The 22,533-nt window shown below is 41.7% G+C and overlaps 1 protein-coding gene across 4 annotated transcripts in view; it reads right to left on the bottom strand.

The window, feature by feature from the left end:
* PDK3 (pyruvate dehydrogenase kinase 3) overlaps window positions 1-2,059 on the bottom strand; it is a 71,758-nt gene extending 69,699 nt beyond the window's left edge. For 3 of the 4 annotated variants that reach the window (XR_010884327.1, XR_010884330.1, XM_067297440.1), the window contains exon 1: window positions 1,804-2,059. Coding sequence is in view for 1 of the 4 variants with exons in the window: in XM_067297440.1 (XP_067153541.1) it covers window positions 1,804-1,909 (106 nt within the window). In the remaining 3 variants the exon portion in view is untranslated. The remainder of the gene's footprint in view (window positions 1-1,803) is intronic. The other variant, XM_067297462.1, reaches the window with a different exon arrangement.
* Window positions 2,060-22,533: the final 20,474 nt, after the last annotated feature.

Here is a 22,533-nt window from a genome sequence, read left to right as displayed (position 1 = left end):
AAGACTGATAGGAAAATACATTTAGCTAAATATATAGCATAAAGACACACAAGAGTGAACAGATGCATCCACTCACAACAGACCAGACCATACCCAAAGGACAGGACTGGCCACGCTGTAACGTACAGCTCTTACTCTGTTCACTTCAACTAACATAAACCAGGCTTAAATCATATAATCAGGCTTTTTTCTTACTGGAGAATCAAAAACTTTTCAAACCATAAAGCAATACAGACACTATATGGCAAAAAATAGCATTATTAAAAGGCTGCCACACAAGATGTCCAGAAACAAATAATGCCTCAGGGGCAACTCAGAATGGTAGAGACACCCTTACCAAAAAGCAGAATTTTGCCAGAACACCCCAGTCATTAAAACAAGGACTGAAATCTTTACACCTCTCTAGTCACAACTTAAAAGCCTCAAGAATATTAATATGCTCTTCTAACAACAATTTACAAACTCAAGTTTCAAAAAGACAGTGGTGAAATAACTTATTTAGTACCAGGAGTGAATTAAAGGTATTCTAAGCTCTAGACTACTGTCCTTGACAGTACACACAGGCATGGGGTAAGGAGCATAAATGCTAGGGTACGGGAAGCACAGCAGCAAAGGAACGAGTGGGGAAGTGAGAACAAATTCACATGAGCAGGCAAAGACCAGAGGAGGAAGGCACCAGTACTAGTCAGGTTCTAATTTTAATTTAAGCTAAGGCAAAGTGATCTTTTTGGGGAAGGAGAGGGTGGGGGGAAAGAGGGCAGGGGAAAGCCCTGTCTCATTAAAATGTGGTAGCAAGAACACTCCCAGTGCTGCCTCTTTGTACTTGCAGTGTTCTTTCACTAACACCACAGCCCTAAGTGCAACTGTTTGCCATTTTAATCATTCCTTTTACTTAAAACTACTGCCTCATTTGTGTCTTCTTGAACCGTTAGTGTAAGAGTAGAATGAAGGAACACTATATTAAGTTATACAGTGTTATGCATTGGCTTTTATTTACCTTACCAGCAACATTCATAGGACAACAAAAACCTAAGCAGGTCTTGTGTCAGAGCGCAGAAACCAATGAATAAAATATTTACAGAAAAAAAACCCTCTAATACAGATATGAAAAATTTATTATCATCTAGATGAAACAGCCGATTTTCTGACAGCAATGCAAGTCATTCTCGTGTCTCAGTTCAGTGCTTCTGAACAGCAAATGCAGCTTATTCATCAGCAAAGCTTCCCAAAGCACATGAATTTCCACGAAGAGGTCTTCCCCACGAGCAGTGCTGAAGTTCATGCCTGAGGTTTAACAAAACCAATCTACACATGGCAGAATCAACATTTTTTTACGGTCATGATCAGTAACTTAGTCTCTGCATCACTTACGAAGCTCCCAAAATTTCAGGCTGGAAAAAAAAAATTTTTTTGGAGCCTTTTCCCCCAGCCCCCGTGGAGTTTGCCTTGCGGGAGCACCGCAAGATGTGGGAAACAACTACCCGTCGGGCCGGGCGGCGCTTCACCTCAGGGCAGGACCTGGCGGCAGAGAGGCACCACCGGCCGCTCGCGAGCCCTAGGGCCGCTGCCAGGGCCCGAAGCCCCTCGGGCGCAGCTCGCACGACGGCGCCGCGCGGCCTCCGCGGAGGGGGCCGGGGCAGGGCCCCGCGGGCCGGGCTCCCCGCGCAGGCGAGGCGAGGCGAGGCGAGGCGAGGCCTAGGCGCCGGCCTGCGAGGCCGCTGCCGCCCGAGGCGCCCCGGCGGCGGGGAGGGGGCGTGCGGGCGCCGCCGTGCCCGGGGCGGGGGATGGGGGGGAGCCACTCACCGAAGTCCAGGAACTGCTTGATGGAGAGCGGCGAGGGCGAGAAGCGCGAGTAGTACTCGATCTGCTTGGGGATGGGGCTCTTCAGCAGCGCCCCGCACAGCCGCATGGCGCCCGGCCCGGCCCGGCCCCGCGCCGCGCCGCCTCCCGCCCCTCTGCTCCCCGCGCGGGCGACGGCAGGAGCCCTAGTGCGCTGGGGCTGGGGCGGCCGCGCAGCCGCCCGCGCTCATGCCCGGCGCGCAGCGAGCCCCGCGGCGCCCGTCGCCCTCCGCAGCGCGGCGCGGCGGCAGGGGGAGGGGCGAGCGCAGGGCGCCGCCTCGCCGCCCGCCCGCTCGCGCCGCGCCGCGCCGCCGCCCGGCCTCGCGCACGCGCGCGCGCGCCCGCCAGCCCCGCCCCCTCCCTCCCGCGGACGGGCGCGCGCCTCAGCCGCCCAGCGGGAGGGGTAGGGGGAGCGGGCGCCGCGCGCCGCCGCTGCGGCGCACGCACCAACGGCTCAGGGGAAGGGCGGCGCGAGTGAGCGGCACGTTCCCCAACGGTCGGGGGAGCGGCAGCGCGCGGGCGCGTCGCCCTCGGCGGCGGGGCGGTGGGGCGGCGGCCGTCCTCCGCCTCCGCTCCCGCCCCCGCCCCCGCCCCGCGGGTCCTCGCGTGGAGGCGGCTGGCCAGCACCGGCCCCGGGGGCGGGAGCAGGCGCCATGGGTGGGCATGGGGGGGCCCCGCGTTAAAAACCAGGGGCACGATGTTGTGTCTGCATCGCCGTTCTCCCTCAGCGCCTTCTCAGCACGTATCTCTTTGCACTCCATAAAGTTCAGTTACAACCTTGTTTACTATTTAAGACTGATGTAATAACAGTTTTATTGCTGGTCAATGAATCTCTGTTTCAACCGGTCCATAAAATGTTACGTGTACAATTAGCTTCAACTTGAAATTTAACCATAACGCTATCAGCCCAAGACAGCACAAGGAAGGCATTCCTCGCTGCATTTGGTGTTTTAGGAAATGGAGGGAACAAGACTTAAAGGTGGAAGATCGGACGATTTCATAACAAGACTTAAAATGATTATAGCACAGCCAACTCTCTTACAGCCTTATATTCCTCATAAAGATAATCCATATCCAGTCAGGTTTAAACTCTTCAGTAATACTTACGATTTCCCCAAAAGTCCATTTTTCTATCCGAGAAAGTGCCTGACCAAATTAAAATAATTTTGATTGCTAGAATCAAAAGTTAAGTCAGGTATTTGAGAGCTAAAATGTACCACTGAATGAAATCCCCGTCTATCTTTTACTACTTTGCTGTGATATGTTTTTAGATACATTTGTGACAAATGCATCTAATGACAACTTGTCACAAAACCTTTTTTTCATTGTTTCTCCAATGAATTCAATGTAAACTACAGCACATACACAATAATACTACTCTAATTTTATAACTGAATCACAGAAGAAGTATAGGTACTCTTCAGTTATTGGAAGTCTCTCTCCATGCTTTCCATCATGATTGCCCATATAGAATTTGAGATTGAGAAATCCTGGCCTAATGTACAAAATAACTTCTAATAGCTGGAAAATGTTTTAAAATCACTTCAACTGCAGGTTATAGAAATAACTGTCTTGAAGAGACATGTCATGTAATCAAGGCTGACAAAATGAGACATTTCCTGTAATTCTGAAGCTCTTTTGGCAGATGAGGAAAAGTGTTTTAAAACTTTTGTTATATACTCTTCAAGATCTGATTTTGATTTATCTATAGCATAACTTTGAAATGAGTTGCAGAATTATCTGGCAAGCAAATCTTTTTTCTGCAATAGACAGAATAATGCCTCACAAAATTAACATGAACATTATTACCTTCAAAGAGTGATACATTGTCAAACTGTAAGCCACTTGATTATATTATACCTTTCACATTTTCAAATAGTCCTACTGTGATTTCACTTCTGCCTCAGAAATAACAAGGCAACAGTTAACTATTCAGTCATCTTTCTCAATGCAAAACATTTTTGCAATATAAACAGTGTCACCGCATCACTTTGTTAGGATTTCTTTAAACCTATATTAAACAGCCCATGTAAAAAGTGGAATTGTTTTGGTCTATGCTAATATAGATCAAAACCCATCTTAATAATGAAGATTTGGGCAAAGTCCCTGGAGAGCAGAGGTCTGCTGTTTCTCATCAAATGGACTGTCAATAGCTAGTCTATACTGGAGAAACATACTGAATTCTCTGCAAACCGCTCATACACACTCTTACTCAGAAATGACAAACTGACCCGACAACTCTTCCTAACCCCATGCAGATGGAGATTGCAAAACTCACTTGTCACAGCATAAAATGCACATAGCAGAATCTATGGTTGTTTTACCAATGAAAGACAGTAACAAGCACACATATAAACCCAGTTCTTAAACAATCAGCCTGAATAAAGAGAAGCTAGTGGCATAAACCATGTTAAATAGAAAACATCACTGGGATGAATAGGCTTAAAATACAAGCTCATGATTTTGCCTCCTCAAGGGAATATACACATGTAAGAAAACAAATGAGAAGTGAATAACCATGCAAGACACTATAGTGAATTGGAAGGGAAGAAAAGAGTTCGGACATAGCAACTGGATTGTTATTTTGCCTCCCAGTACCACCAATATCCCTGTTTAAACTGAGATATTCTTTCCAGAACATAATGGGGTAATCAGAAGTCTCTAGAATCATTTAGAAAGTAATGATGTAACATAATGACTAGAAATTAAGTTTTGACTTAATACCTAACACAGTTCATGGAAAGTAGTGGAGAAACTAGAGGAAAATTCATAGAACTGATAAAAAACTGGTTCAATTGTACCACTGGCTTTCACCCGTACCTGAAATTTAGAAAACCAAGAAAGTAATGGAAACTATAAAGAGTATACTTTGAGCGAACATAAGAAGCTCAACTTTAAGAGGAGGACATTTCAGTTTATATTTCACCATAGTTATTAGTTAGATCATTCATATTGTTTGTCCAAATAAACTCTTTGAAATGTCTTCTTTGGAGCTTTTTTTTCCTGAATGATCACTGAAGTCAACACCAAAGTTCACACTGATGGGTAGGATCTTATGGTAAATCATGTTTGGCTGAGAATAATTTTCAAGGTAATATTTGTTTCAAAGGTAACTCTAACCATTGGAGAAACTTCAATGGCTTCTTTAGCTATTTTAGCATTTTCATTCATCCTATTCTTGCGGAAACTGGTAGCAAAACTATCTGGGCAGTTTGGTAGTCATGTTTGTTACATTTTCAAATCTGGTTCTTTCAGGACCTTTATAATACAATGTACTTCAGCTTTTAGGGATCAAAGTTTTTGCAATGAATATTTTGTCCAATTAGGATTTATTCTCAGTGAACATTTCAGATTGTTAAAACACCAGAGCTGTAATCTCCTTAACAAAGCTTGTTTTTCTTCAGTGCAGAATACTTGGTAGTTCTATAAACGAGCAGCAGGGCATTGGGCATAATGAACTTCGTTGTATAGATGTCAGAGGAGAGAAAAGGAATGTTAAACTATAAACCAAGAAAACATGGTTATTAGTGTATTCCAGACACACTGACTTTGTGGATTTCATAGTACTTTTTAACTGAAAAAAGCTATATTGAAGTTATTGTAACCCCTGTATCTTAAAGTTCAGAAGCACTCATTGAGAGTGGGTATAATACAATTGAAAAGCTAACAATAACAGTAACCAATAACAGTTATTTGGGGAAAATTCACACAGAGAATTACAGTCCCAAAGTACATTTTACAAAATGACAGAAAAAAACACCACAGAACAGAAAAACTGGTATAGTATAGTATGATGTTTCATACAAATTACTTCTGCTCATAGTGCTAATTTTTCTCAATAACCCTGCTGTACTTTCCCACCTGCCGTTATATGCTTTCAAGGCTAGATTAAGGTAGTGGATCGTGTAAAGGCACACTGGCAATACCCAGAGTTAGACAGGGATAAGGGTTCTTAATGAAGCTTTCCTAAACTTCCAAAAAAGACTTGTTTTTATCTTTTAGTAATTTAACTTTTCCTAGTGTTTATGCACTCAGATGGGTAAGTTTGGTAAGGCTCTTATCCATAATGGTCAGAAGATTGATAGCACTCAAAGGCATGAGTTTAAAGTAAATATTGTAGTTACATTTGGAAATGCACATGTAATATTAGATTCTATTACTTTCATAGTCTACATTTGCAGCCATTCATGTCTACTACCTGAGAAAACAATGTTTCTTTACCAACTTTCTTTACCAGCAAAAGCTGGTAGTCATTGCATTCAGTTCTTCATCCTATCTAATCCACCAGCAAAATTCAGCAATCTTTCCAAAGGAGCCATCAGGGACTATCAAAAACTATATTCAACAAATCTAAGAATTAGGAAATCAAAAAAAGTTTTTATTCTCTTTGTAAATAAAAATACCATGGTTTGTGAAAGCAGTTATAATTAGCTGGCTCAGAATTATTAGCGCTTTTTAGAATATGAACTCCATTACTCCATTAATTACATAGCTACCCTTAGTAATTTGCTTTAGAGTAAGTAGGGCTGGTTGCTGCTATGGTGGTGACGTCAAAGCTCTCTGCCAGGTGACACCATCTGTCCTTCACTTGGCAATATTAATGGACAGTGCTACATTATTCTTTAATACACCATAGAAATTCCATCTCTGCAGACAAGAGAATAGGTGATTTTGTTCTGAAATTATTTAGGGGATGCAGGAGATAAAATCCTTGCAACGTAAGTAAGAGTAAATGCACACAAAAAGAATTTACCCACTTCTCTCAGTCTAGTGAGAAAAGCTCACTTTAAGGATCTGAGTTTACCCACTCTTATTTAACACTATGCCATTAGCCTCACTTTTGCCTTTTCTTTCATGTGAGTTTTTCTTTATTTCTTTCCTCATCCAAGAGTTTCTTATCTGCCTCTTTCTCAAGTGCATTTTGGGGGGCAGGAGGATAAGGAATCTAGTGGAAGCCAGCCTTCGGCTTTGTCTGAATGCCCTGTCAGGTCTGCAAAGGTATAAATAGAGTTCTGTACCCCACTTGGGGTACAGTCACGTCACAGGGTTTTTTTCTTCCAGTAGGCACATAAAAATGCCACTCAGATGAAGAATCCTGTTTTAACTGAAGTTAAGTAGAAAAAAGATAAGATAAAGCAAAGTTACAGTTATCAGAAAGGAACAGTGCTTTAACCTGGAAAATGTCCAGGATAAGTATCCTTATTACCATGATATTTTGTTCCAGCTGTGCTGTAAGAGTGAAAACTGGAACAAATAAGCTATGATCATATGACAAAGAACAATATGAGAACACCCCCCTCTACACACATAAAAATAAGACTGTTTCTTGGTACTACTTTTACCATTCAAATACACAAACAAAAGCAACACAGCTAGATCCTAACTTGCCTTTAAAACATGTGCAAAACTGAATATAACCAGCAGCCAGTAAATCCTCGTGCCAAGGATTTGCATTTAATCTTCTCTTCTGGAAACAAGAACAGCTTGCAAGTACCCCAGGTGAGGAGGAAGTAGCTGGATATACATGAGAAATACACCTTTGGGGTTTGTACTAAGATCCTAGATCCATTAAAATGGGATTGTCAACCTACTTCCAGGAGGACAGCACTGATTTGTCATTAGTAGGAGGGGAAGGCCCCTAAAAGAAATTCCATTTCTCTCTTTTTTTTTTCTTTCCTTGCAGTCACTCAACCATACCACCTGGCTAGGGAACCTCGTAGGGAAAAATTCAAAAACTTATTTCAGTTTGAGTTGATGTTACCACACTCTGGGATACCCTTATCTTTGGGGAAAATCATTCTAGCACCTTTTTAATTTTTTTGCAGCAATTGAAGCCTCTGGGAACCTTGCAAGGAAAAAAAATGAAATGGGGCCAGATCTTGCTACATGGAATTTACCATGTTCAGCAGTAGGAGAAGTTCTTGTAGTTTTCCCCCAGATACACTTAGTAAAATCTGGAATTTAGGAGTGTAGGTTTGAGTTGTCTTGGCTCTGAAAGTTCTCAGCCGGAGAGATAGGCACTTTTCATTCGTTTTGCCTAGAACATTTGTTTTTCCACACGATCAATTCTTCAAAAAGGTATCAGGTTTACCTGAAAATTGCCATGCTCTCCTGCCATACAGCAAGTTGTTCCCCTCTACGTTGGCACTCCTGCTGCTTGACATCCTATGGAGTAGGCTGCTGGGGGATCAGAGAAGTGTGTTTCCCAAAGCTTTTGGGCCTCAGCCTCTGCGGCTCTGCCGTGTGGGCTGTCGTGAACCTGGGGCTTTTGGAGCTGCTGGTTTCAGTGCAACCCCTGAGGTGAGGAACTAAAAATACCAATAAACATCACTCTTTTCCTAGAAACACCAAAACATTCTTGTTTGAGACTCCACCCATTTCATGGGAGTCTTTAAATGAAGCAGTATACAGTTACAGCTCCACAGACGACTGGGAAGAGGAGCTGTTGTGCTTGTCATTGCAGAACTGTCTGAATGTTAAAAATCTTTCGGGGAATTATTTCTGTTCGTGACCTGCACTTTCCAGGGGTACTGCTGCGCCAAGAGATGCCCCCCCCAAAAAACCAACGATTCTAAGATTCTGAGTCCAAGTGCACCTTTTTTAATGAATTATCAGCCATTTCCGTCTCAAAGAAAAAAAATTTAGGCAAGCATGTATGTTTTCTGATTACCTCCTCTCCCAAATCTTGGCAATAGAAAGTGGGATGAGAAGAGTTGCTATTCCAGTAGCAGCTCTGCCGACTGAGGATGCAGGGGTACAAAGCTTTGCTCCTCTTCATCAGCCAGTCTCCTTTTCAGTCCATTATGGTATGTCCCTGTATCTTATCCAGAGAATGTTAAAAGTTTCATAATTCAGTATCGTATCAAGTGCTTTTTCTCAAATCAATAACCATTACATTCACTAGAATACCTTTGTATCACAGATATATAATTACAGTGGTTTTGGCTATCATCAGGTTTATCCGATCTGATACATTTTATTAATGTATGGTTCTTATTGCTCATCAGACTTTTTTGCTCTATGTATTTGCACAGAGATCACTTGTTTCTTCACCTTAACTTGAACCCATGGAGAGTTTAAAATAACAATTGTAGTTTCCCCAGTTTCTCTACTGAAAACAGTTTCCTGTGTTTATTTGACTAATAAGCTTTTATTTTTCCTGTTTTCATGTATTTGTTCTGTCTTACAGATTTGCAAGTGCACACTAGAGAAACTGGTTTATGTAACACAAGTTAAATATGATCCTTAACCTTTTTGTGACCTCTTGAACTTCAAATATACTTTTGCACCTTTTGCTGATATTGCTTTTCACCAGATTCTGACATTCCCCGTCAATATAAACAGCAAGACATATTTTGTTTGATTTTCTGTATAGCTTGCAAACTGTATCTTGTAGACTAGTCTAGATTAGAAACCCTTGTTGGGCTTATAATAGAACTAGTTTTTAGATAAGCTTTTTTTGTCTGTATTGTACAGCTTTTCTTGCATCATAATCCTAGCTTCCAATTCCTTTTAACAGCAGGGAACCACATCAGAATGTAAATGTAGTTGCTGAGGGCTATACCTATAATGGGATTCAAGATCAATGCCAAATAAGAATCCCACAACATTTCTATTCTTTATATACCTAGTCCAAGGGGGAAGAAAATACATTATGTTCATTCAGTATATCCATGCATTCGATCTTAGTAAATGCAGTAGGCTTCAATTTAGGCCTGAAGGCCTGCTGTTAGTGGCTGACAGCTTTTCTGGGAGAATCATTTGGCAAAATTTCATGGGTCTCTGTACAGAGCTTCCTAGAAGATGATGACTGGGAAATACTGTAATTTAACAAGAGCAACAAACAAATTATTTCTTTAAATATTCTACCTACTAAGCATATTATTCATCTCATTTTGCAAAGTATTGTGATGATCAGTAGGAAGACACAGCCTGAGAGCTTCGTTGGTGGGAGAAAACTTTTGGTTCAGTGTTTGTATGTAGATGTTTGCTTTGAGATAACAGAAGTAATAAAATGCTGCGCTTCAGGACAAAAATGGATCCTGTGCAAAGACCCAACAACATGAAAGTCTTACTGCCTCCACGTGTGCTATCACTCAGGTCAACAGGTGTGTTGTGGGATAGATTAGCTTTGAAAGATTAGATGTGGATATGGATAAGAGCAGAATTACTGATGGCCCAAGTTCATCTTTACACTTCATTAAGCAACCAAATACTAAAGAAGAGGCTGCCTCACTCAAATGGTTAACAACATTTCCACATGCATGTAGTTTTAATGTTTCTCTGCTGAACCTGGAAGTGGTGTATGATGGGCACACTGAAAAGCAGAATGAAGAGCACATGAGGGCCATTTTCTGTTATTAAGGTTGCTGAACGCTTGTCTTTAGAAGCCATTTTCAGGTCTGTTCAGCAGAAATTCGGCAATCCTTCACTGCTTGACCGGTATTATGCACGCATAATGAATAAGATACCAATACAGCAGGCCTTTCCTAAGTCAGAGGAAAGAAAAAAATGGTTCCTCAGGTGCACTTGCAACAGTAAAGCTATAGCATAAACAAGCCTAGCCATCTATAACCTGTAGCTCAAAGGGTCTGTGCCTTATTTATACTACAGCCGTTACTCTTGGAGGAGAACAACTAGTAAATCTTGTGTTTCCAGAGAAGATACAGATACAGAGAGCAGCCAGGCAGCACTGGCAGGAACAGTCACCTGGGATAGAGCAGCACTGGAGCAAGCTCTTCTAAGAAATTGTCCTTCACCTCATACACTCACATCATTCAGAGGACATCTATCCTTTTTTACTGTATGTAAGTGAAAAGTGGGGTTCCAATTCTGCTAACATGAGACATAATCTTTTTGAGCCAGTCTCAGTCACAGAAGGGATGCCAATAGTAGGTATAAGGCTGCATTTTGCAGGTGTTTTGTTTTTGTCTCCTGACTCACTGTTTCTAACAGTATTTACCATCTTGTCAAACTTGCATCTATTGTATCATTTTCCACCTACTAAAATAAGACTTTGATTATTTTATGGTACTTTGTATTTTTTACATGAGAAATGTATAAATTGCTATTTAGTGACATCTGAAAAATTAGAATAATGTCATAAGAATATTGAGTGTTGTTTCCCCCAAATAAAGCTTTATTACACAAGTGAAACTGAGCCCATTTCCTTCTCACAGACATGTTACAAGCGACACAAACTGATTGCAAGACTGCTGTGTGTGTGAAATAGTTTAGAAATGCTGCAGTGATGGTCACTAAGGTGCTTTTGTTCTGGCTGTGGAGACATTAGATAATGCATTGTTTCTAAGATATTTTCCTACGCTTTTTTATTCAAGCTAAGTCTCCCTTCCAAACCACATCTTACTTATTCATGACTATCACAGTTGGCAATTATGAGCTGATGGGTTTGTGCCCACTAAGTTATCAGAAAACCTAAATATAAAATCTTTTTCTTCTAGAAAATTGTTTAGTACCAAACTTCTAAATAATTTTCTTTGTGAAAACAAATGAAATATTTCAATTCTATGATTATGGAATAAACAGGAGTTATGAAATTGATTTTCATATTTAGTGTTACTCAGCAGTAACATTCAGAACAAGAAGTATGAAAAGTTCCCACACATACTTATTGTTTCAACCTCTTTGCCCCGCAAGGAGTTTGTTTAAAACAACCAAATCAAAACCAACCAAATATGTTGCTTTCAATATCTTGCTGTTTGACACACACTTTTTATTAAAACGTTTTGACAGAAAGTCTCCTGGCCATACATACCTAATATCAGAGGAACTTATCGTATAAAATATGGTCATTCTACCTGATCTGCTGGATCTGTTGCAGGCTCATTTAGAGACAGTGGGAGGCACACCTGTATGAGCACATGTGCTTGCAGGACAGGGCAGAAAAGTGCACTAAAAGTAATCAGCTCAATAAAACACAGCCCAGTGTTCTGCTTTATCCCACTGGGCAAATCAAAAGGCAATATTCATGATACAGAAAAATGACCTCAGACATCTCTTGGTAGACAATTTCAAGGAAGATAAGAAGATTCTATGGCCTGGCCCGAGCCGAAAGCCGCTCAGGCAGCTGGCTAACACTCAGGCCAAAGAAGCAGAGGGCGTTCAGTGCTTAGCAGCTCTCACTGGATAAGCCGGCGTGGAGTCGTCAGGGAGTGCAGTCCACGAATGGCTGGACTTTGCCCTGCTGTCTAGGCTTGATGCTCTCAACATAATCTGTGAAAGCGCAGCCTGCACCCGGGGCTGCCCCAGGCTCACCCCTGGGCGCTGGCATCCATTGCTCATTTTTAGGCATGGCCTGACTGTAACCATGACAGCATCTTTCTGATTCTCTGATTCAGACAGCAGGTGGAAGTTCATTTAAATCAAGCAAAAAGTGAAGCAGATTTAGGAACGTGACACCAGTTACTGCCTTCAGGGGAAGGTTAGAGCGTGCAGAACAGAAACGTGCCATGCTATCTCCCACCCGTTACCACCTAAATTGCCTTCCCATGAGAGGACTGCAGGTCTCTTGCGATAAATCCATTCGGGAGATGCTACCTCTCATTTCAAGGAAGTGACAACGCTGGTCCTCTACCAATCAAGATTTTCACTGAGCTGATTAGAGAATTTTTATTGCCCAGTAAGGCAATCAAGACAAGTACACATCTCATCCATTTAGAAAACAAACAAAAACAAACAACCTTTGTAATCTTCTGCCTGTAAACACTCATTTTATCGAGTGACTTACATTTCCCCTTAGGAGCAAAGTAGCTATTGCATCAAAAAAGCAGTCATTTAGTCAGAAAGGCAAATATTGGCATTGCCAGGAGAAAGAAGAACTTTATAACCTTTAAAGCTGCATAATCTAACTGCGCCTCCTGCCACCTTTCTAACTGGCAGTGCAGCGTAAGTGGGGTTTGGTCACCACTCTCTGATATCTAAGTTGGGACATCTGGTTGCTATGAAGCTCAAAATAGTTTTACTCCATCCGAAGAGTGGAGTCTGCCATAATTACCCCAAACAAAGACGAGGACTAAAACTGAAAAAGCTCCATGCTGTTGTCAAAAACCATCTTGTTTCCAAAATAATGTGACTGTATTTGCAGACAAAAGCAGCCTGAGTGGGGCGGAGATTATATTTATGGGACTGAGTTCCACAGCTCAACTTTATATTTCAGCGTGGCCCATATCCAGTACGCCAGAGCAGAAATAGCCATGCTACCAACGCAGGCTTACTGCCAGTTCTATCCTCGCTGTTAAAGGAGGCACTTAAAAACAGACACAGTGGTTTTGTTTTGTTTTAATCATTAATCAAATGCAAATAAAATGCACTGAAGGAAAGCAAACACGCACACCATGGCACAAATGCAAACAGGTGTTTTAAATGCAGGTCAGGTTGCCATGATTAATTTGGAGGAACTGGGGGTGGGGAAAAGAGAGTCAAAGAAATTGGAAGGCAAAAATGTCCTTTCATTGTAGAGTTGCATTCACCGTGGAGATTCCTGAGATTTTTGTCTCAGGAGTGTCATAGCCTCTGCTGTGGGGGGTTCACATGTTACAGTATGTGGCTGTGGTGTTCTGTGTGTTTTTAGACAGGTGCATATGCAGCTATGAAGAGCTGCCTGTGCTGGAAACGTTCCTGAAGCCACAGTACACTGTCTTCACAAGTCTTTTCCCTTCGGTAGGCACTAATTCTCCTGTGTCATTGCAATGGAGCTAACTCAGCAACATACTGCTGCCAGATTGGTTTGTTTGTAAGGAATCCAGCAGCATCAAGCGCAAACCTCTGGCAACGCTGGCCACACTGTCCTCTAAAAAAAGGCGTTGGCAAGAGGGAGGAGGGAGTCTAGGCTGTCTCCCAAAAAAACTTCTTACTTTGTAAGTATTTCCAAAGCCATCAGTCCCAAAAACTGAAACAGAAATCCGAGAGAACAATTAGGGAAGAGGAGAGAAAATGGGGTTGGTTATTAGATTTGTAGATTATGACTATTAATTAATATTACAGAAGCTGTACCCCCTTGGGTACAGGCTCAAAGGCTGTTAATGTGCCACAAGTAATCTACGATTTGGGGATATGAAAAGAGAAAAATCATAGTGTAAGATTTAAAGCCTATTTTCTATTTTGAAAGCTGACTTTTCAGGAGGGAGAAGTCCAGAGCTCTCCATTCCCATGCAAATTTCCCTGTCTGAAGAAACTGATGTTCTCCTCATCTGTTTCCATTAGCACAATATCAGGAGCTTGAATCTGCAATTTTTTATAGGCTTCAAAAGACAATTGGGTTTCAAAATTTCTAAAATGTAACTACTCAGTTAGAGATAGTTCACACACGCAAAACACTAAAGTATTGTAAATGATACATTCTGTATGCAAGAGATAAATGAGTAATTTCCATTCTTATTTTAATCACCATTGTTCCAAATTTCTTAAAATAAACATCCCCCACTGCTTCCTGTAGCTTCTGTAGAAACAGTATTGAATATTTTGCAGGCAAAAATAGCAGGAGTATTGAAATTCATAGCATTCCTCTCTAGAGTAGATGACTGATGAAATGCACATTTCAAAACCAGTGAAAATATGAGCCAGAAAAAGATAGCAGATGAGATTATCTTTGTATTGATTTCTCTGCGGTACATTCTGATTAACTGGCAAAAGAAAGAGGGTGTTTCCAGTGCCCCTATTAAGATCCCATTCTCAATTCTCTGTCCGTGTGGCTTCCGGTAAGTAAGTTTTAGTTACTGGGTACCTAGCAGCTTTGCTGCTGTGACGTCCCAGGAAGCTTCGTCTCTCTCTGTATGTCTGAACTTCCAAAAGGTGGGTTCAAATATTCTTTGTCGTCTGCAAAAGAATCCCCTGCAAAATTTGTTCAGATCTTTCACAGCTTACTTCAAAACCAACGCTTCTTACTGAAAACTTTCTGGTGCAGCTGGTCCTTCTTAAGGTGTTGAAGCAACCGCTAGGGCAAGCTATCTAAGCCAGTGGGGGATTTTTTTTTTAAATCAAAATCAGTATATTTATCTAGAAGACTTTCTGTAATGTAATGAATGATTAGCTCAGGGACTCTAGTGCTGGTGTTATGATGAGCTGTCTAGCCTGAATTTCTTCATTATAGTACCAAAATATCTTAAAAGCTAGTAGTTTAACCTTCCCTAATCATAATTAAAGAACAATCTTAATGATCAGTGTGACAGCAGTCTAGGTGTCACAACCAAGAGCAGTGTCATGCATTTATCTTCTGATGGGAATACATGGCTGACTTCACACACCAAACTGCAGCCCAGATGTTCAGCTGCCTGTGAGCCCAGGCTGCTCTCACTGCAGCACAGCTGCAACACCTGGGCTCAATTTTACTTGGAAAGCTGTTGTCAGGCTGCAAGAGAGAGCGTGAGCCAAAGCCATGTGAAAGTAAGTACACAGACAGATGTGAAATTGTGGGAACAGTAACAGCAAGCAGCTCAGGGGTTCAAGAGGAAAAATATGAAAAGAAAAGGTGCAAAACCCCAAGAGAAAAGGCAGAGAATGGGAAGGCAGCAGCTCAGCCAGATGGGCATCAGCACCCGCTCCAAAGAGCAAGGCAAAACAAACCTCCTCCTCCGCACAGACCACTGCTCGCCCAGCAAACATGCCTGAGGTGTCCCACCAGCATGATGAGCATAGTTAATACATAGTCTAGTAGCATGTCAGTCCTACCTACCTACGTGTGCTTTAGCCAACAAATAGTTGCTGCATGTTTTAAACCATGCAGAGTCTTTTGGCATAGTACAAGGTGCCCAAGCAAAAATGACCCAGTGAGAAAAGGCCACGACACCTCGCTTGCTCTCTTTCCTTCCTTACTGATAGTACCCAACACGTGTCACACTGCTGGTAAGGCATTATCCTTCACTATATTATTCTCTACACAAGCATTAGTAGAAATGGGTGAGACACCAACCACACTGAAGAAAAACTGCAGAACTTCATTCCATGCGTATCTACTGAAATTCCTGCAGCAGCCATCAAAGAAACTGAATGCATTTGAGGTGGGGCATGCACATTTTTAAAAAGCTGAGTGTTTCAAAATTCCTGTCTTTAGGAATGATCTTCAGCCGCACTTTCTGCATTCTGCAAACCTAACCAAGCAGTGCATTTTTACTGATAGAAAGCTGGAAAATGGAGTGGGAAAGTGACGGTGGAGCCAGGAGTGGAAGACACTTCTCCATTCCCAGGCCTGGGCTTTTTTCCCCAATCCTGATTTCTTTCTGGAGTGCCCAAGAGCATGTACAAATACTACAGGCCTGCTTCTCTTTCCCCTCTCCCTCCCCCATCCCCCTTTTTTCTTCCAGCCACACAGCATCAAGTCAAGGCCTGAAGTCACCAGATAACACAAACTAAACTGGAGGTAGATAAAATGACTGCACCACTAGATCATATTAATGCTATTTATAGAATAACAGAAGGGCTTGCTGTGAAACGGTGAAGCATTTTTTTTCCCACTAGTAAGTGGTATCAGCAGGCTCTGTCCAGCTATCCATAAGGAAAAGAGACTAGGATGTTATATAAATTCTGACAGTGCCTCTTTAACCATGAGGGGAAGGAATATGCTCTCACTAAGGAGCACACCAGCTTGGATTTTATACATCCCATTCCAAAAAAGAATGATAAGGTGAAAAATAGCAAGGTTGGAAACAGCTTCCTTGTATGACCAAATCCTCTTAGATGGCAAATTACAGCATGGCTTGAAAATGCTCCAACTTCCAGGCACTGCAGACTATGGGGTAGTTGCTTCTCTGTATGCAATGAAATAGAATTTTTTGCACTTCTGCTACTATGGCCAGCAACATTTCAGGAGAACAAATCCCTGAGACAGTCATGACTGACACTACCTATAGGGGAAAGGGAAAGGGAGGAAAAAAAAATATCATGCAGTAGGCGTGTTCTCACTAATCAATGGCAAAATTCATCTGAAAGCTTCCATTTGAAGGAAAGAATATACCGTATGTAGATCAGTGAGAGAGAGATGTAAGGGCTGCTACTGAAAAAAAACAAAGAGTGGGGAAAATATTACATTAAGCATCCGGAACAGTGACTCCAGGTACATTTGGCAAGCAGTGTGGCACAGTGGGAGTGAATCTGTAAAGTGCAATGGTTTGCTCTGCAGGCTTAATATCTACCTTACCCACATTTGGTGGAGCTGACTTTGGCCGAGCTCTTGGCCGGCCCCATGGTCTGAGCCTGTCAGCAGCAGAGGAGCACCGGGTGCGTGCCTGGAGCTCGCCTGCCCCTCGAGCTTCCCCCAAAGGCATCCTACTGCAGTGCTCCAAGCTCCATCCACAGCACAACCCAGAGCAGTGCAGGAATCAATCAGGAGACTTGCTTCACAAGCACTACTCCAACTTAAAATGTTAATGTAGGCACATCCAGTCTGATCAACAGTAAAAACACATCCCCGAGGAACTTCTTCCTTTCTCCAGGCCAGGGGTGGACTTCAGCACAGGGCAGAAAACCCACACAAGGTTCATGCACCAGTGCCACCACTTGGAGGGCAGGGTGCAGAGCATAAACAACTGTCAGTATATCTATCTTCATGTCCCCCAAACAGTCTCACACTGGCAAGGCTGGAAGTCAGAGCTGAAATTGCAGTTGTAGTACCTTCACTGACTTTGCTGGTTTTGCAACGCCAGGGTGTATTGATTTAGCTTTTACAGGGCTAATACAATAGGATCTGAGCAAGAAAAACTGAAACTGCCGTCCACCACATGGTATGATTCACATTTTTTCTCCTCAATAACTGCAAGAAGATTGGATGGTTAGAAGATACACAAGTTTTGATTCCTACTGCTTACAGTACTTGTGGCAGTGATAACAGCAGTGACTCCTGTTAAATATTTTTGAGAATGCAAGTAAAATGATGGAAGGAATACAAATACCCTACAAAAATTGTTCTTTCAAAATAATATCAGTATCCAGGGAAGGTTGCACCACTCGTTATTTCCTCTGGAATTAATCACAAATCACCCTAATCTTACAGCTGTGTGACAGCAGCTGGAGTGATAAGCCTGGGACATATAACTTCTTGCAGACATTCCTCAAAGCAGCTGAAATGAGCCGTTCTCCAAAATTTAAGCCAACAAGGCTAATTTAAATATAACTGAAGGCAGAGAAATTGAGCTTTGTGTGCTGATAATAAACTTTAAGCCTATCAATTAAGGCAGGAAAGTGAAATACAAATACAATTGTACGGCAAATATAGGACAAGACTGTGCATCAAAGAATCTCCTGTTCCTCATGGAAAGAGGTCTCAGCTAGTCTCCATGTACACCTGTAAAGCAAGGTAAGAAATCACAGTGAGTTGTTTAAGTGTGCCATCTAGTGACTGGCATATGTTTTACTGAGTACTACCTGTGGACAAATCACGACTTGTGAGGAAGCCTATATATAGGATTTCCTGGCATGTTTGTTTTTCAGAACATGCGTGTCCCATGATGCAGAAGTTGTTAAACAGGATTTTTCAAACTGGTGGAATTGCCACTGTTACTGGTAATCTGGTACGAGAGAAAGTGAGACTGAGTAGATTCTGCCTTTATAGGTGATTTATTCTGTGGCAGAGTCACTGAGCATTCACAAGTTATCATTGCTCTGTAGAGAAGGAAACATTTTATGAGTCTGTAAAATAACCAGGTTACCCTGTGAACACTATACTCATCTCCTGATCTGTGAAAAACTGTGAAAGTGGGTGTGTGTGTGGGGGAATTATTCTATCATATTCCATTATTTTCTTTCCTTTCTCACCAGACTAATGAATTATCTCAGATATTGCGATTTTGACTTCAGAAGTGGAATGACCAAAAATAGTTTAAGTTTGCTCTCCATAGGCATAGTACAAAAGCCACTAGAGAGACTGCAGAATGAAATAAATTCAGTGAGGGTGAAATACCTTTCCCATCATGGCATAGATATAAATTCCAGCCTCTTTTATTATCCTGGTCGTGGCATGCTGGGACCTCTGCACTGCGGCTGCTGTAGCGCTACAGCCCTTAGCCTTGGTGACGGGCCCTCCCTCATGGCCACGTCACTGGTAGTTTCCCCTTCGCCTCCTCTGTTAGGCACTTCTGCGCATGTGGGTTTAAAAACTAATCATGTTAACTGTAAAACTAATCAACTTAATTTAGTTCTTACTGACATACAGAGCCACCAAAGACAAGACCAAACAGTCTTTGCTCAGGGACATACAGAGTGGGAGTAGCTTGGATGTTACGCATCAGGAACAAACTGAGGTATTTTTCTCATTGAAAGCTTCACGGGGCATGCTTAACCTTTTTTTTTTCCATGAGATAAATTTTACTTTTTAGAAAATTATTTTCAAAATTTAAATTTTTATCAGTTGGTATAATGTGCCCTTTACCTTTACTAGAAAAGCAAAAAGCAAAAAAAAAAAGAAATAAAAAACCCCCAAACAGTTCTGTGTTTACAAATATTTGAGAGACAGGACAGTGTAGAATTCAAAAATGAGTGTTCTTCTACCTGCAACGAAGGATGAACAGAGAGAAATGCAAGAGGCAGAGGGAATACTACGTTGCACATGCTTGCCATTTGCAACTTTCCCCAATAGTTGGAAAAGAGAGGAAAAACCCTCTAGTGTCTTAGGGATGGGGATGGCTGTTGCAGACTTCTGGTTATTTAGACTGTAACTTCCTTGGAATACAGGAATTTTTACAGCAGGCAAAAAAGATGGTAAATCAAACTTTACTAGTTGTCTTTTCCTGCAGATTTTGCAGCACAACACAATTACATGGGTTCTTCACCCAGCTTCAGGTGGCAGAATAATACAGACAAAAGAAAGGTAAGAAAAATTAAGTTATTCATAACATTATTTTAAAGAAAAAAAAGCCCAAGCAAACAACTTTTACTTAGTCACACTTTTCTCACCTCTCCGTATCAGAAGGCTTCAGTGGAGATTGCATATTAGCTTGGAGAGAAAGCCCCAGTAGCAAGTCTTGTCTCAGATGGCTACAGCTGTTTGCCCAGAGGATTTTGCTTAGTGTCAGTGAAATCTCTTTAGACTGTCAGTGGAAATCAGCTTGCAGATGGGATAAGGTCAGTAATCTTAACTAAATCCCATTATACTAATGAAAGTATTCAGATCAATTCCTCAAAAAGAAAAAGCCATTCAAAGGGTGGTTTTGAGTCTAGAATATTAAGAAATATAAATCCAAATTAAATCCTTTTTATCTCCCTCCATTTATCAATGTTCTTTTCCTTGAGAGAGAGACAGACCAAGTGTTGGAGGCTGGTGGTAAGAAACTGGCACAGTCTTCTGTTTAAAGTTACAAAAGCAATTCAAAATCCCATTAAAATCATTACAAGCAAAATTGTAATTAATTCCTTGGCAGGGATTTGCTAACACAATTTTACTCAAGAAGCTGTAGTTGAGGGCATCACACTGAAGAAGCAATACTAACTTGGGAGCTGGTTTCTTACGCCACATGGCTGCTGGTGCTTGCTGCCTTGTAGTGTGAACACAATAGGCTGTGTTGCATGCTCTAAAGGTGAAGGATATGAAGAAAGCATATGCCTGCCTGCTTCTACAGTTCAAAGAGATTTTGTATGCTATGGCAGCATTTAACAAATAGGAACCTACAGGTCAATTTACACTAAAAATAGAAATTGGCTTGATAGCCCAGATGGCAATTTGGAAACAGTGTTGTAAAAATTATGGTCAAATAGTTTTACTTTCTATGGCACTCGTACTAGTTTCCCGTGTAACTCGGTTAAATTTGTGCAAGTGGTTAAAAACAGAGAAATTATAGAGGGGATTTGTGAGTGTGTGTGCATTAGGAGAAGCATCAAAAGTTAATCAGTTTTTTATGTTTTTTAGTATTGCTATGTAGCAAAGTAATTTACTATCTGACATTTACAATTTGCTGGTAAGAGACCAACTAGCATTTAACTCATTACTACCTTTTTACTATTTTTAAGAGACTGATATTAGCTCCCAGAAGCTGGCTGATCTTAAGGTGAATATACTGGCAACAAAGACCAGTCATAACCTCACAGTCAGTTACCTAAGGATAAGACTGAAGTATGAAGGATATTAAAGATCTGTAGGCTTCAAAGAAGAGAATTTAAAAGAGGTAAGGTGGAGGAAAAAGCATGAAAGAAGGGGTTTCCTAGTAGAAAGCAACATGTAACCACAAAGATACGAGGGGAAGAAGAAAACAGAACAGGCAGTTGGTTTAGCTTTATATCCTTAACATTGTCCAAAGGCAGACACCAGCAAGGACTCTGACAGACGACCTAATGGCTTTGCTCTTCCTTGCCCACGCAGCATAGATTCTCCATCAACTCCCAAGGCAGCTGTCACTGAGGAAAAATTTATATCCAAGTTGCCAGGTGTGGTTTCTGTAACACAAAAACTGCTCAGTAAGAACCAGAGTGAAATGGCCAATGTATTTCTTAGGAAATAAGGGCTGTTTGACCAGAGTTTGAAACTTGATCCTTTTTTGCAGTACAAGATAACGCACACAAGGAAAATAAACAGCCTCAGAAAGTATCTCCAATCAGAAATGAGAATTTTAAAGTATTAGCCCCTTAGGCTTGCTTGCTCATGCTCTCTTTTTCCCATTATATATGATCAGTAAGGAGGGATGTTCCTTAGGAGAGAGAAAAGATGCCCTCATTTACAGCTCCTGGGGATATGACATATGAATTACTGCCTATAAACAAAGCAACCAATTTAGATGTGAACAATTTCTACTGAAGCACAGAGGTAGCAGCAGCTGATGTCATTGACAAACGCAGGCAGATGCAGAGAAATAGAGCAATAGACAAATGAATGAGAACTGCAATCGCGAATTTGAGAAGAAACAGTAATTCATAAGCAAAGAGCTATAAAAAAAGCAAAACTGACTGAGAAATGGAGTCATTGTTGGCTTGCATGAATATGCAAATATGTACCCCTTGTGTGTAGCGTTTCTGGTAGCGTGAACGGTACTCGACAGGCATGCACACAAATCACAAATGCTTCCTCTGTGAAAGAAGAAATTCAGGCTCTATTTACATTCATCCAGATATGCGTTGAGAAGAACAAGCCGCAAACCAGTAAGATACTGGAAGCGTTCAAAACAGGTTACCTAAGAGATATTAATCCAGGAGCAAAATTCCCCCATGCTGAGTCACGTATACCTGAAACACAACACGTATCTCAGGGCAAACAGTTGCCACAGATATCAGTGGATGTGAAAGAAGATGGGAGTGGGCAGAAGGAGCCACTCTCTGGCCACTTTCCCCTCCTATGAGTTTCCTGGGGTGGCCTTTCTACCTTGAGGGCGCTACTTGGCACCATGAAGCCTTGGTAGATTTGATGCCATTTAAAACCATCCTATGCAGCTCTCTTGCTGGCTTTTTTTGTGTGTGAAGCTTTGCTTGGAGGTTCTAAGGGTTTGTTTTAAAGGTGCCACAGTGACTAAAGGAGGTGAAAAGCACCACGTGCTGTGGGCAAGCAAGCAGAACTCACATAGCACGCTCTTGGTCACTGGGCTCATAGCAAGAACCAGACTAGTTCTAGAATAGACGTTAATCTAGACAATATACCTGCCGTAAGCTGCCTGCTCATGGGGAATTGGCTTTTCTCCTTGTCTCTGGCTGTCACACCCTTCTTGTCAATACACTGCAATATATTCACGCTAGAAGAGCTAATGAAACCCTTGGGTGGAGTTGACC

The sequence above is a fragment of the Apteryx mantelli genome, chromosome 1 (assembly GCF_036417845.1).
Source record: "Apteryx mantelli isolate bAptMan1 chromosome 1, bAptMan1.hap1, whole genome shotgun sequence".
Lineage (NCBI taxonomy): Eukaryota > Metazoa > Chordata > Aves > Apterygiformes > Apterygidae > Apteryx > Apteryx mantelli.
Note: the sequence above shows the minus strand (reverse complement) of the source record. Positions and strands in the feature narration are given on the sequence as shown.